The sequence below is a fragment of the Gopherus flavomarginatus genome, chromosome 3 (genome assembly GCF_025201925.1).
Source record: "Gopherus flavomarginatus isolate rGopFla2 chromosome 3, rGopFla2.mat.asm, whole genome shotgun sequence".
NCBI lineage: Eukaryota > Metazoa > Chordata > Testudines > Testudinidae > Gopherus > Gopherus flavomarginatus.
The window spans coordinates 258,920,115-258,932,777 of NC_066619.1; the positions used below are offsets into that span (position 1 = coordinate 258,920,115).

Sequence of the window (12,663 nt, forward strand, 5' to 3'; positions counted from 1 at the left end):
AAGCATGACCATATCCAAGCAGAGTCCACACCTGAAACTACAGTAGCATGACATTTATTTAACTTGAAAATAAAAATACACCTCCAGGATTGACATATGGCAGGAGAAGTATTTTTAAATGCTTTCAAGGAAAAAAAGGTATAGAAAAACTGAAGCTAGTTTTTAATTGGCTTGTGTCTTATTTTGCACCAGTTTCCATTGTGCTTTATAGATGACCATCATATGCCGAGGGACAGACTCTGTGCACGGTTTGAATGACAGTTTAACAGAAGAATCTCGTTTAACGGAGGACTTCTGTTTTAAAAGATAACACTGTTCTCACTCTTACAAATGAATAACACTTCTTTCCACTTGCTCCATAAACTACTTAATTAATGTAATTAATTAATTATAACATTTTCTCTAATTCTTCTTCGAGTGCTTGCTCCTATCCATTCCGGTTAGGCGTGCGTGCTCCGCTTGCACGTTCATCGGAAGATTTTTACCCTAGCAACACTCGGTGGGTCGGCTGGGCACTCCCTTGAGTGGCGCCGCTATGGCGCCGGATATATACCCCTGCCGACCCAACCGCCCCTCAGTTCCTTCTTACCACCCATGTCGATAGTTGGAACAGTGGAGTGCGGTTTCTCTGACCTCCACCTCCCTAGCTACTCGTAGTGCTCTAGTTATTTTGTTGTGTATATGGTTCAAAGTTATATAGTTATAGTTAATTTTTATTGTTCATAGTTAGTGTATAGTTAAGAGGGGTTCAGGAATTAGCCCCTTCCCCGCACCTGGTGCCGGGGCCCATGCCGATTCACCGGGTTTCAAACCATGCTTGGCGTGTCATAAGCCGATGCCGACAGGAGATCCGCACGACTCCTGCCTTAAGTGCCTCGAGGAATCTCACCTGACAGATAAGTGTCTTATTTGCAAGGCTTTTAAGCCGAGAACAAAAAAGGAGCGGGACTTTCGGCTAAAGCAGCTCCTCATGGAGGCGGCTTTTACCCCTCCGCCTTCGGCACAGAGTGCTGGTCAATCGGCAGGCAGAAGCACCTCCTCGGCACTGGACCGCGCCAGTACTGCCAAGGCCTCTCGGCACCGGCCATTGCCGGTACCGAAGTTGACTCGGCACCGCTCCCTCTCCCTGAGGTCGAGAAAGCCTAAGACTCCTGCTGCTTCTGTGCCACCTGCACCGCAGCCAGAGAGCTCGTCTAAGTCAGATCGCCCGGCACCGACACCTGCCGTGGCACCGATGACGTCAGCACCATCGATTCCGGTCCCACAAGGGCCGTCGAGTCCGGTGCCTGACAGCTCCCCAGCATGCGCCGTGGTTGAGCTTACTCTTCCCTCCACGCTGGAGACATTCTCAACGGCGAGGGATCTGATTGCACTGACAGAGTCGACGCTACCTCAAGCCCCGGCGGGTAATACAGTCTATAGGCAAGCCTGCCTTGATAAGACCATCCTCTGTCGGCACAGCAGAGCGGCACCGTTCACGATCACCGTCCCGCAGACGCTCCAGGTCCCGTCGAGTATCCCGTTCGCCGGCCCGCTACTCTCGGCACTGTTCCAGCTCCCGGCACCGCTCCAGGCACCGTGACTCCCGTAGCCACTCCCGACGTCGAGCCTTGAGATCTCGATCGACCTCCCGGCACCGCTCCAGTCGCAGGTCCCGATCTCGTTCCCAGTACCGGTATGCCTCCCGGTACCGGTCCCCGGTGCCGAGTAGGGCAAGGTCCGCTAGAGACAGAGATTCTGCCCAGGGCTTTTCAGCACCTCCATGGCCATCCAGACACGCATCAGTGTCGTCCCACACGGACAGCTCTTATGCTCAGGACCACAATTCTGATGTGCCTACCAGAGTCTTCCAAGAGACTCAGGCCCAGGACCAAGGACCCCATCAGTGGTCTTTCTGGACACCTTGGGCGTACCACCAGGCCCAAGGCATACCAGTAGTTCCATCCCGCTCTGCCTCATCAGAGCACCGAGTGCCAGAGGCGACAGTTAGGCGTCCCCCTCTGACTGCTGCGGAGGAAGCCGCAGTTCACCCAGGTTCCTCTGGAGCAGGAGGTCGCCCAAGAGCAACAGGCCACCCAGGACCCGCTCGTCACCGGCATCTCCTCTTCCTCTTCTCCAGATGAGGCAGTGGCAGGAACATGCTCCTTGGGCCCTCTTCCAATCTACCTGAGAGCCCATCAGGACCTCCTAAGGAGGGTAGCACTCAGTATGAACCTCCAGGTGGAGGAAGTCACGGAGGTAGAGGACCCAGTAGTGGACATTCTATCGGCGGATGCCCCCACTAGAATGGCCCTACTGTTTATTCGGACCATCCAGGCGAATGCCGATACTATATGGCAGTCCCCAGTCTCTATCCCTCCTGCGGCCAGGGGAGTCGAGCGTAAATATATGGTGCCCTCTAAAGGGTACGAGTATTTGTATGTCCATCCTCCTCCCTGCTCACTAGTCGTCCAGTCCGTTAATGAGAGGGAATGCCATAGCCAGCAGGCGCCAGCCCCGAAATCGAAGGAGGCTAGGCGAATGGACCTACTCGGCCGCAAGGTATACTCGGCAGGGGCCCTACAGCTCCTAGTGGCAAATCAACAAGCCTTGCTTAGCGACTGTAATTATAACACCTGGGTGGCAGTGGGTAAGTTTACAGAGCTTCTCCTTCAACTCTCCCGCCAAGAGTTCGCTGCCTTCTTGGAGGAAGGGAAAAAGGTGGCCAGAACTTCCCTCCAGGCCTCATTGGATGCAGCAGACTCAGCAGCCAGGACTCTGGCCTCGGGTGTTGTCATGAGGCACATCTCATGGCTTCAGGTGTCAAACCTCCCACTAGAGCTGCATTATACCATTCAGGACTTACCATTTGATGGTAAAGGCCTCTTCTCGGAAAAGACTGACCCCAGGCTGCAAAGCCTGAAGGACAACAGGGTCATAATGCGCTCTCTCGGCATGCATACGCCAGTGACCCAACGCGGACCTTTCCATCCCCAGCCTCACAGCCCATACTCTGTGCCTAGACAAAGACAGGATTTTGGCAGGCGGCACGGCCGAGGTGGTCGCAGACAACCGTCAGGACCCCAAGGGGGCCAAAATCAAGGTCCCTCGAAACCACCACTGGGACCAAAGATGAACTTTTGAAGGTGTGCCCGAAGGCGGCGTACCAGTTACAGGCCAGGATCACTCTCCTCCCTTCTCCAACAGTCTCTCCTACTTCCTCCCGGCGTGGTCTCAGTTAACTTCAGATCGCTGGGTCCTACGCACGGTGGAGTCTGGGTACCACCTCCAATTTATTTCAACCCTGCCCTCCCACCCTCCAACCCTGTCCCTCTTCAGGGACCCCTCTCACGAGCAATTCCTCTTACAAGAGGTGCGGACGCTCCTCGCCATAGGAGCCATAGAGGAGGTACCGATGGACGAGAGGGGGAAGGGGTTTTACTCCCATTATTTCCTAATCCCCAAGTCGAAGGGAAGTCTCAGATCCACCCTAGACCTGCGAGGACTCAACCAGTTTATGATAAAGTTGAAGTTCCATGGTGTCCCTGGGGACCATTATCCCGTCCTTGGATCCTGAAGACTGGTATGCCGCCCTCAATATGAAGGACGCGTACTTTCACATCGCCATCTTTCCTCCGCACAGGAGATACCTCCGCTTTGTAGCCAACCGTCAGCACTTCCAGTTTACGGTCCTGCCGTTTGGCCTTTCTGCAGCCCCCAGGGTATTTACAAAGTGTATGGCCGTAGTCGCCGCCTACCTCCGCCGACGTCGGATACAAGTTTTCCGTATCTGGACGATTGGCTCATCCAAGGGGCCTCCGAGACACAAGTCACTCAGCATGTGGGCATCGTCAAACACCTATTCACACGTCTAGGCCTGATGATCAATATAGAAAAGTCCACTCTGGTTTCCACGCAGAGGTTAGACTTCATAGGAGCTATCCTTACCACAGCCGTGGTTTCAGGCGATGGCAGCAATCAACCAAGGTCTACAGAATTTCCCGACAACCTCAGCTCGCACTTGTCTCGGTCTCCTGGGTCACACATCTGCCTGCACGTTTGTAACCAAACACGCCAGGCTCTGCCTCCGTCCTCTCCAAGTTTGGCTCAACTTGGTATACCGCCCGGGCAGGGACCCAATAGACACAATAGTCTCCATTCCCTTGAGCACCCTAGGCTCCCTAGAATGGTGGCTAACTCCCTCCCTGGTGTGTGCAGGGATGCCGTTCCATTCGCCCCAGTCCTCAATGTCCCTGACGACGGACGCGTCATCTCTCGGCTGGGGTGCTCACCTCGGTCACCTTCGTACTCAAGGCCTTCGGTCATCTCAGGAGCTGGCATTACACATAAATGTCCGAGAACTGAGAGCAGTCCACCTGGCGTGCCAGGCGTTCCAGCAACAGTTGCCAGGCCGTTGTGTCTCAGTGTTTACAGACAACACAACAGCCGTGTGCTACATAAACAAACAGGGAGGGACACGATCCTCCCCCCTTTGTCAGGAGGCCATCCAACTCTGGGACTTTTGCATAGCCCACTCGATAGATCTGGTAGCATTCTTTCTCCCAGGCATTCGGAACACCTTGGCGGATTGACTCAGCAGGTCTTTCCTGTCTCAAGAGTGGTCAATCCGCCTGGATGTTATGCATTCTGTTTTCCAGAAGTGGGGATTTCCCGACATAGACCTGTTCGCTTCCCACGAGAACAGGAAATGCCAGATTTTCTGCTCCTTCCAAGGTCTCTCACTGGGATTGATCTCAGACGCTTTCCTGATGCCGTGGAAGAGCCAGCTCCTTTATGCCTTCCCACCATTCCCACTGGTTCACAAGGTCCTGCTGAAACTCCACAGGGACAGAGCGCACATCATGATCGCTCCAGCGTGGCCCAGGCAGCACTGGTACACTACGTTGCTCAACCTCTCGATAGCCAACCCAATTATCCTGCCACTCCACCCAGACCTCATAACTCAGGACCACGGCAGGCTTCGCCACCCGAACCTGCAGGCTCTTCAACTCACAGCGTGGCTGCTGCGTGGCTAAACCAGTCAGAGTTACGTTGCTCTGAATCAGTACGACAAGTTCTCCTGGGTAGCAGGAAGCCTTCCACCCGGTCAGCGTACCTGGCCGAGTGGAAGCGTTTCTCCTGCTGGTGCGAAACGCTTAATCTTACTCCCACTGAGGTCTCGATCCCCTCTATTTTGGACTACCTCTGGTCTCTCAAACAGCAGGGCCTAGCAGTATCATCACTGAGGGTACATTTGGCAGCCATCTCTACCTTCCACCCAAGCGAAGGTGGTCATTCCGTGTTCTCACACCCTATAGTTTCGAGGTTCCTCAAGGGCTTGGAGCGCTTATACCCTCAAGTACGCGGCCCAGCCTCTACCTGGGACCTCAACCTGGGTTTAACCAGACTTAGGTCTCCCCCATTCGAGCCGTTAGCAACCTGCTCGCTGCTTTACCTGTCTTGGAAGACAGCTTTCCTCGTAGCCATTACATTGACCAGACGAGTCTCCGAGCTTAGGGCTCTTATGGTGGATCCGCTGTACACTGTGTTCCACAGGGACAAGGTGCAGTTGTGACCACACCCGGCTTTCCTCTCTAAGGTGGTTTCGGCCTTTCATGTTAACCAGGACATCTTTCTTCCGGTCTTCTTCCCGAAGCCACACTCAACGCGACGGGAGCAACAGTTGCACTCCCTGGATGTCCTTAGAGCTCTCACATTTTATATTGAGTGGACAAAACCATTTAGTAAAACACCCCAGCTCTTTGTCGCAGTAGCAGACTGAATGAAAGGCCTACCTGTTTCCTCTCAGAGGATCTCTTCTTGGGTGTCAACATGCATCCGCCCGCACTTGTTATGATTTGCCTCATATTTCCCCAAGCCACATCACCGCACATTCTACCAGGGCTCAGGCTTCATCTGCCGCCTTCCTGGCTCGTGTACCTATCCAGGAGATATGTCGTGCAGCTACCTGGTCCTCGGTCCACACTTTTGCTTCGCATTGTGCTCTGGTTCAACAGGAGATGATTCAGCCTTTGGCTCAGCAGTTTTACATTCTGCCACATCTCACTCCAAACCCACCACCTAGGTAAGGCTTGAGAATCACCTAACTGGAATGGATATGAGCAAGCACTCGAAGAAGAAAAGACGGTTACTCACCTTTGTAACTGTTGTTCTTCGAGATGTGTTGCTCATATCCATTCCAAACCCGCCCTCCTTCCCCACTGTCGGAGTAGCCGGCAAGAAGGAACTGAGGGGCGGTTGGGTCGACAGGGGTATATATCCGGCGCCATGGTGGCGCCACTCCAGGTGGCTCCCAGCCGACCCACCGAGTGTTGCTAGGGTAAAAATCTTCCGACGAACGTGCACGCAGCGCGTGCACACCTAACTGGAATGGATGTGAGCAACACATCTCGAACAATAACAGTTACAAAGGTGAGTAACCATCTTTTCTGTTCATGACTTACTTCCTACAAGTTCATCTGGGTTCTCGTTTTAAAGCAATAATGATTTACATTTTGATTTATTGTGGTGAACTGCAAAGCTGAAATGAAAACTGAGCTCTGGTCTACTCTGAAAAGTTTGTACTGGTATAGCTATGTAGTTGGGGGGGGGGCGTGTTGTGTGGTTTTGTTTTTTTGTTGCCATCTTAACTATGCTGCTGAAAACTGTAATGTAAAGGTAGTTATGTTGGTATAACTCTGCTTCTACTAACATAGTTTATGCTGGTTTCCAAAGAGGCATAAATTACACTGGCATAAGCACTTTCATACTATCAACAGTATGCTGATATTATCTGTATAGTTAAAACAGCAAAACTTTCTAGGGTCAACCTTCCCCTAGCCACCTTCAGGCAGGGACGTTCAGAACATATTCCTATCATACTGTGGGAGAGATTCAGCAAAGAAATACATTTCTTTACCTTTTAAAATTCTTTTACTCTCTCTGAAATTTTCTGGCATGTTCTGTTTAGCTACAGGCATTGGTGTTATTCTATGACTTCATTATTGCAATCAGAATTACCCAGAGGGGGAAAGAATTATATAAAGGTAATTAACTCTCTCCTGTTTGGTCACCACAGACAGTATTATGGGGACTTCCCTGCATAGGGGAGCTAGACCTGGATTATGCAAGGGGCTGAGTGCTCTGGCACAGGTCCAGCAAAGCACTTACACATTCTGTTTAACTTCCAGCACATGAGTGGTCCCATTGTGAAGCATGTGCTTTGCTAGATCGTGGCCAACATGCTCAGCACCTTGCAGGATCAAGTCCCTAGGCCATGGTCTGCTAGCTGAAGCACAGAGATCTGTCTTCTATTCCCAGCTGTGCCAAGGACTTGTTGTGTGAGATTGGGAAAATCTCTTGGGCTAAAATTTTCCAAATATCTCTACGATGGGCTGCTTCTGTTTTGACCCACAGTTACTGGGCTTGAGTGTGTTTACTTGCGCAATAGGGAAGGATAATTCTCTCCACTGCTAATGAAGTTCTGTGGCCTGTGTTGTGGAATTCAGACTAGGTGATTATAGTGGTCCCTTCTGGCTATAAAATCTACATGGGTTGGTGTCTTTGGTCTACTAAGTTCACTTAGTGCTGCATATCCTACACCAGCTGCCCCTATATGCTTCCAGTGTAAAGAGAGGACGGGGAGGACTGTGAAGGAGCCAGGCTTCACTATGGCAGATTCTCTGCTGGTGTGAGCTCCAGTGGCCAGAGTTAAAGTTGGCCTCCTGCTGCTCTAAGTTCTACTGGGACTGGTGATCACGGAGCTGCGGGCAGCCACTGCCACTGTCACCTATGCTCGAGCAGATTTCATATTTAATGGAAAATTGGGTCCTTTGAATGTGTACTTCGTTTCTCTGAAAAATCAGACCATAAATGTCTCAGGTGGCCACCCAAAATTAGTGGACATTTTTTAAGGTTTAGCCTCAGCTTTTCTGTGCCTTCTCCTCCTCCCCCGTAAAATAAGGATGTTAGGAATTACGTGCCTCACAGGTTCAGTTCATTCATGTTCGCGAAGCACCTTGCGATCCTAAGATGTAATGTGCTTTAGTATTATGTGTTCTGTCTTGCATAGGTGCACAACAATGAGAGGAGGGAACCAGTAGAGCATATTGGCAGTTTGTGAAATATTGGGCCACTCAGCATATGTCTACACATCAAAGAAAAACCCACAGCTGTCCCGTGTGGCTTAGGCTGTGGAACTGTTTCATTCTTGTGTTGACTTTTGGACTGGAGCCTGGGCTCTGTACAGTGGGAGAGTCCCAGATCTTGGGCTCAAGCCCGAGTCTGGAATTCTACAGACCAATGAAACAGCCCTGCAGCCCAAGCCCTGTGAGCCCAAGTCAACTGGCACAGGCCAGCTCTGGGCTTTTCTTAGCTATTTAGATGTACCCAAAGAATGCCCCAGGCTAACCCCAGTTTTGGCTTTAGCTTCTCCAAAAGAGAGTGAAGAGGAATAGGGAGCAAGGTGGATGCAACCCCCATGCCTCTTCCATAACAACTAGCAGAGCTGAAATTTGTGGAGAGAATACCCACTGCACAAGTATTGTCCTCCCCCTCCACATCTACAGACACGTGCCTGCCTATAACACAACTCTTCCTGGAATTCCATGGCTGCAAACCGCCACGGAGCCACATGTAATCTAAAATTCATTTCATTTCTGCATTTCACCTTTCACATGGGTGATGCTTGAACTTAGGCTTTTAGTCCAAAGTAACTATTGGCAAATGAACATTTGATTCTAGCTTTTTAAAATCATCTGAAGAAGTTATTTGTCACATACCTTTTAGATTTCAAGTAATGTTACTCTGTCTTCATAAGAAAGTGATTTTAATTAGTAATTACTGATGGGAATAGTATGTTAGAAAATGTTCCTATGTGTCTGGTCTAAAACGTATCTCACTCATCAACTTAAAGTGTATGAATCTAGGAAAATCAAATTATTTTATACTAACTCTTTTTAGAGCTCTTTTTATCGTATTCCTCTTTATCGGACATACTCTGATTTTATGTAATTTTTTTAATTAAGTTCCTTTGTCTGCAAAGTAGTCAACATAAATAAATGAAAAGGTGCATGAATGTTCAGGTTTCTGTGTATCTATGCCACGTTTGAATGAGATTTTGTGATTTCATAGCTTTGTATTCTGTTTGTCTGATCATACAAATTAAAGTAACTGTTATTTAAAAAATGTTAAACTTGTTTGATATCCACTGCACTACTGGAAATTGAACCTACACTATTGCACTTTAAGACAATCAATTACAAGTTTCACATTCTTCCATCTACAATCTCATTATGGTTCTGTAGGGAAAAAAATTAACCCAACCAAATATTACTTATTTGCTCAATTTTTAATGAGCAAGGCTGAATAATTACAATGACTTTTTTTTTCCAAAATATGTCAAATGATGTAATCTGACTACTGTATGAACACACTGTAGCTGAGAATTAACAAAATGAAGTTAATTGTTGCTATCAATGTTTTTTACATAGCACCTATCACTTCACTGTAAGAATTTTGTTAATTAACGAAGCTCTACTGATTCTTCAGGAAAGTAAAATACTATGTCTTCTTATTCAGGGCTTAGCTGTTGAACGGCTTGGACGTAGACCTCTACTTATCGGAGGTTTTGGTTTGATGGTCATCTTCTTTGCAATACTTACAGTATCCCTGACTTTTCAGGTACAGTATATTCATTACATAACTATTCTCTTTCATTTTTCTATTTTAAATATCAGGTTTATAGAACTTCTGGGCTTCAGCTTACTTCTGTGGACCATTCCAAATTTGATTAACTTTTAATGATGACCTATTCTGAAATGGAGATTTGAAGTTCTATCTTCTATTTAATTATAAACTTAATTATTTCAAAGTGTGATTGTTAGTCGTAATGTGATCTAAAAGATTGTCTCATTCATTTCTTACCAAGTGAGAGTTTCTGGAAGTAGATCTGAGAGGATAATTTTGCCCATGGTTGAGAAATGCTGCATTCAACATTTCATACTTTTGCTGTAAAACAGTCTATATCTTCTTGAAATTTCTTGCATTCTCTATGTGCCTTCTGTTTACTGGTGATTTTTTTTTAAAAGCAAAAAGGTTAAATTCAAACAGAAGACTCCAGGGGAGAAAACATTCCAGTGCAATTGTAGCTTTGAAATTCAGTTCAGCTATTTTGACTCAAAAGGTGAAGATTCATTGTTTGTTGGAAGGAAGCACCTGGCATGGAGATGCAGGGTTAGCATTTATTTCACAAGTGATTATGTCAAATGATTGGAAGGAGGTTATTAAACAAACTGTAACACTGAAAGGAAATCAGTTTGTCTCCCTTGTTTGTCCTCCGTTTGTATGCATTGTCATGTAGTTTTCTTTTGTTCCTGGGGCCTGAAAAGTAGAGTTCTGATAGGTTGGAACAGCCTGCTTTTGGTGATCTTTCAGCAAGTTATTCTTCCGCTGGCTATAGTCAAGATCTCTCTGTCTTTGGTACAATGGCTAAAATGAGCCTAACCATTTATCTGACTGCAGTATCCTATTTCTTTGCTTGAGCTGATACAAAGGGAGCCACTGACGGTATGTCTCTATATTGCAAACCAACGTGTAATTATACTGTGGGTAGGTCTACCTGCTAGCTTTAATCTAGCTAGTGAAGGTAATAGTAGCAGTGACAGTGTAGCAACACAAACTTCAGAGCAGGCTACCTACCCCAATAAAATACTGCCAGGGACCGTGGGTACATACTTGGGTTTTCCCAGGCCCCTGTTTCTTCACCACTAGCGTACCTGCACTAGCTAGCTTATGGCTAGCACAGGTATGCTTACTCGGGCTATAATTATACCTTACTGTGTAGTGTGGACATACCCTCAGAGTCAATGTGAGTAGTGTGTGAACGTAGTAAAACCATAGCAAGAGGTAGTGGCTGGAAACTGAAAGCAGACAAATTCAGATTGGGAATAAGGCACAAATTTTTAATAGGGTGATTAACCAGTGGAATAAAGTACCACAGGAAGCAGTGGATTCTTCATCTCTTGATGTCTTCAAATAAAGATTAGATTCCTTTCTGGAAGATGTGCTTTAGCCGAAGACAAGTTATTGGGCTCAGTATAAGGGTAAATGGGTGAAATTTAAGGGCCTGTGTTGTACAAGAGGTCAGACTAGATGATCTAATGGTGCCTTCTGGCTTTAAACTCTATGAATCTGTGAACTATCTAAATAGAACTTACTATATTGTCAAGTGTATGAAACAATAAAACTGTACTTTTACAGACTAGGTCATAAAACCAAGGTTGTTAGCACAACCATAAGACACATAAAAATATAAGGCTGTAAGTTTATGAGCTAACTGAAAAGCAGGCTTTTCCAAACCCTGTAATACATAGTGTGATATGTTTAAACTAATTGGACTAGATCTTCAGCTGTCATAAATCAGTGATGCTCCACTGACTGTAAGTTAGATTTTAGTGGAGCGACATCAGTTTACATTAGCTGAATATCTGGTCTGTTATGTATTAAGTATTAGATATAAGTCTGAACCAAGAACCCAGAATGCATACAGCCTTGAACTTGGAGGAAAATTCTGTCTAGTTCTGAATTTGCACCTGTGTCCTCTGTTTAGACGTTTAGATCTGTGTTTGGATCCAACTTGAGCTCATCTCTGATAAATATATAACTTTATGAATTCACACTAATGCCAAGGAGAGCCTTGACATATTATCATATTTTGAGAGTTAGTGAGTAAATGAATAAACAAGTTAAAAAGAAACAAACCAGTATAGTACTCTTTTGTTTGAACCTGTACATCAGTCGTTTATATCAACAAGTATAGTTATGATAATACTTCAGATACTCTATGTAAATATATCTTTGTATTTTGTAAAAGCAACAAAGACTTAGTAATATGCAACCTCACTGTAACATTCTGCGATTCAAAATTTTCTGAGAAATAAGATGAGACCACAGGACTGTGGGGGGAAATCAAGGGGTTTTATTATTCAGCATTACACAGATGAATCATGGACTGTGGCCTGGCAGTTCAATAGAATTCTTCCTCAGTATTTGAAGCTAGAGGGAAAATTCATATAATTTAGAGATTCTATTGAATCAAATGTTACATTCCCTTAAGCTCTTCTTTTTAATCTTAGTCAGTTCCTTATGATTACTTTTTACCTGTATTGCTGTTGCTTCACTTAGTTTTCTGTAGACAAAATGAACTCCTCACAAAACCACATGATCTGTAATAGAAACAGAAGTATGGAACTTTGGAAGAATACAGTGGCTGTGTCTACACTGTAAGCTGTAAATGCCAGCTCAAGGAGACATACCCTCACTAGATCTGATTAAACTAAAGTATTAAAAATCAAGTGTAGCTGCAGCGGCATGAGTGGCTAATTGCCCTGAGCATGTACCCATGCAAGATGCTAGTTATGTACCCTGGGCACCTAGCCCCTCTCACTGCTCACGTTACTGAGGCTACATTCTGTTTTAGCACATTAGCTTGATCAGAGCTAGTGCACGTACATCTCTTCGAGGTGGAATTGACCCTTCCAGCTCAAAGTGTAAACATACCCAAAGACTTATAAAACCATGTACAATCTATGGCAGTGGTGGGCAACCTGCGGCCCATCAGGGCAAGCAGCTGGCAGTGTGCCCAACCACTTGTTTACATTTGCACGACCGCCTGCAGTTCCCAGT

At 46.6% G+C, this 12,663-nt stretch overlaps 1 protein-coding gene across 2 annotated transcripts in view; it reads left to right on the forward strand.

The window, feature by feature from the left end:
- The window catches only part of SLC2A9 (solute carrier family 2 member 9), a 180,547-nt gene that overhangs the window by 95,858 nt on the left and 72,026 nt on the right, over positions 1-12,663 (forward strand). For both annotated transcript variants that reach the window (XM_050947776.1, XM_050947775.1), the window contains one exon: positions 9,559-9,660. In XM_050947776.1, coding sequence (XP_050803733.1) covers positions 9,559-9,660 — 102 coding nt within the window. The remainder of the gene's footprint in view (positions 1-9,558; positions 9,661-12,663) is intronic.